Source organism: Rhinopithecus bieti, unplaced genomic scaffold (assembly GCF_001698545.2).
Source record: "Rhinopithecus bieti isolate Rb0 unplaced genomic scaffold, ASM169854v2 scaffold_17667, whole genome shotgun sequence".
NCBI classification, from domain to species: Eukaryota; Metazoa; Chordata; class Mammalia; order Primates; family Cercopithecidae; genus Rhinopithecus; species Rhinopithecus bieti.
The window spans coordinates 1386455-1388881 of record NW_016809668.1 but is presented as its reverse complement, the minus strand read 5'-3'; the positions used below and the strand labels follow the sequence as shown (position 1 = coordinate 1388881).

General features: G+C 55.3%; 1 protein-coding gene across 3 annotated transcripts in view; it reads left to right on the top strand.

Annotated features, from left to right (window-relative positions):
- The first annotated feature begins 273 nt into the window (after positions 1 to 273).
- Positions 274 to 2427, top strand: part of PLIN2 (perilipin 2) — a 22944-nt gene continuing 20790 nt past the window's right edge. The window contains exons 1-3 of one of the 3 annotated variants that reach the window (XM_017890092.1): positions 274 to 472; positions 1888 to 1939; positions 2027 to 2222. In XM_017890092.1, coding sequence (XP_017745581.1) covers positions 1910 to 1939; positions 2027 to 2222 — 226 coding nt within the window. In that variant the 5' untranslated portion in view covers positions 274 to 472; positions 1888 to 1909. The other 2 variants (XM_017890094.1, XM_017890093.1) reach the window with 2 other exon arrangements.

The following is a 2427-nucleotide window of genomic DNA, read 5'->3' as shown; positions in this document are numbered from 1 at the left end:
AAGTCGGTGTGAATTTGTTTGCGTTTTTCAAAACCCCAAAGCCGGCCTGGGCGCCATCCCCATTTGCCCCGGGCCTCTCAGGACCCCGACCACAGGCAGCGCCCGACTCCAGGCAGGGATACCTCCAACTCCCAGCCTACACGGGCTAGGCCTCTCCCCGCCCTGCTCCCAACAGGCTTCTCTCCCCGCGGCGGGGCCCCTCACCTAGGCAACACACCCTCTCACCCCGACCGGGCCCCCACCCCTCTAGGAGGGCAGGCATTGGGGGAGGGCGCCGGGACGTGCCCTAGGGTGACACTCGGGGTAGGACAGGGCGTGCTGCCGCGGGTCACGTGCTGCGGAGGCTCGGGGAGGGGCGGCGAGGCGGGGTTTATAGCCCGGGCGCCCGCGGGCCCCATGCTTTGAACGGGTGGTGGCAGCCGGAGTCGCCTTCGGGACGCGCCTGCTCTCCGCCTTTCGCTGCAGTCCGTCGGTGAGTGCGCGCCCACTCGGCGCCCCAGTGAGCCGGCCCGGGGTCCCCAGCGGCGCCCAGTTGGGGTGGGGAGCTCCCCGGGGCCTCGGGGCCGCTGCTCTGCTCCCCACGGGGCTCTAAGGTGGACGGGACGCGGGGGTGGTGGTCCGAGATCCTCCGCTCGCCTGACGGCTTCCAGATCCTGGCCGGGTAGGGGCGGCCTCCTGAACCCGCGCTTTCGACCCTTGCCTTTGTAAGTTGAGGCTTCTTTCCTGCCAACAGATTTAGGGCGATTGCTATCAAATGTCCCTTGGCCTGCCTGGGTGGTTGTGGGGAAACAATTAACATTTGTCGAAGGGACATTATCGAAAGGGGAAACGCGTTAGGAAACCGCATTTTTTTTGATGGAGTCTCCCTCTGTCGCCCAGGCTGGAGTGCAATGACTCCGCCCCCTGGGTTCAAGCGATTCTCCTGCCTCAGCCTCCAGAGCAGCTGGTATTACAGGCGCCCGCCACCACGCCCGGCTCATTTTTGTATTTTTAGTAGAGACGGGGTTTCACCATGTTGGTTAGCCTGGTCTTGAACTCCTGACCTCAAGCAATCCACCTGCCTTGGCCTCCCAAAGTGCTGGGATTACAGGCGTGAGCCACTGCACCCAGCCCGAAAACCGCATTTTATGGGTACATATTTTATGGATACACAATAGGAGTGGGATACCGATACTGGCGCGTCTTCCGCCTTCAGAGTAGTGGTGGCTCCGTTCTTGGCGAGGGGAGGGTGAGCTGGGCGGCTCGGGGACGGACGACAGTAAGCAGGTTCTTTCCCTCCCAGCTCCCGCCGCGGTCGGCTTTGTGTGGGGATGGGCTTTGGGGATACTAAGATGACGTTTAAAGGCGTCCTGAAGTGCTTCTGCTTCCTCAGAGCACCTCCTTGCTGCTGTGCATAGTCTCCCCTAAACTAGCTTCCCTCCTTTCACAAGAAAGTTTTATTACGTCCCTGCAAAGTGTTCCCACTTGATCCCCACAAGAATCCCGGCTGACCAAGATGTCTTCTGCTTGAAATCTCTCTTTAGTCTTAACCTGGGTTTTAACTTGGCTAGCATTTTTGTCAACAGATAACTGCCCTTCAAAAGGCATCTCTCTATCTTGAGGGAGAAACGTAAAACAAGTTTGTCAACAACTTTACTTCTCCCTCCTGAGTATTGCAAGTTTACACATAAGCTCTGAAACCTTGCCTCAAAAGAGGGAATAGGGTTGTGTGGGTGTGGATCCTTCAGGAGGGGGACTCTGAGAGCTGGAGAGAGGAAAGAAGTACAGAAGAGACTACATGGAACTCACCCTGAATTTTTCTCTACTTGAAATCAGCATTTGCCTGGGTTGGGGAATGAATTTGGGAAGTCTTACCCCAGTGTTCTGAAATAAGTCTCTTTTCTGCAGATTTCTTTCTCCAGGAAGAAAAATGGCATCCGTTGCAGTTGATCCACAACTGGTATGAATTTCTAGTAGCCTTTGCCTACTTTCTCTCCTCTTGTGTTTTGAGACATTAATAAGCACACCCTCCCTACTTTGATTGCAGAGTGTGGTGACTCGGGTGATCAATCTGCCCTTGGTAAGCTCCATGTATGACCTCATGTCCTCAGCCTATCTCAGTACAAAGGACCAATATCCCTACCTGAAGTCTGTATGTGAGATGGCAGAGAAGGGCGTGAAGACCATCACCTCCGTGGCCATGACCAGTGCTCTGCCCATCATCCAGAAGCTAGAACCGCAAAGTGAGTTCTGATTTTTCAAGATGCAGTCAAGGGACTGGTCAGTGGTGAGCCCCTGAGCTCACAGCAGTAACATCCAGAACTCCTCAGCCCTTCCTGGGGTATATACTGCCTTTACCTAGAAACTTTCAGGTGACCCTCATTACTGTAAAAGGCCCGTTTCTTTTTCTTTTTCTTTTTTTTTTTTTTGAGACGGAGTCTCGCTCTG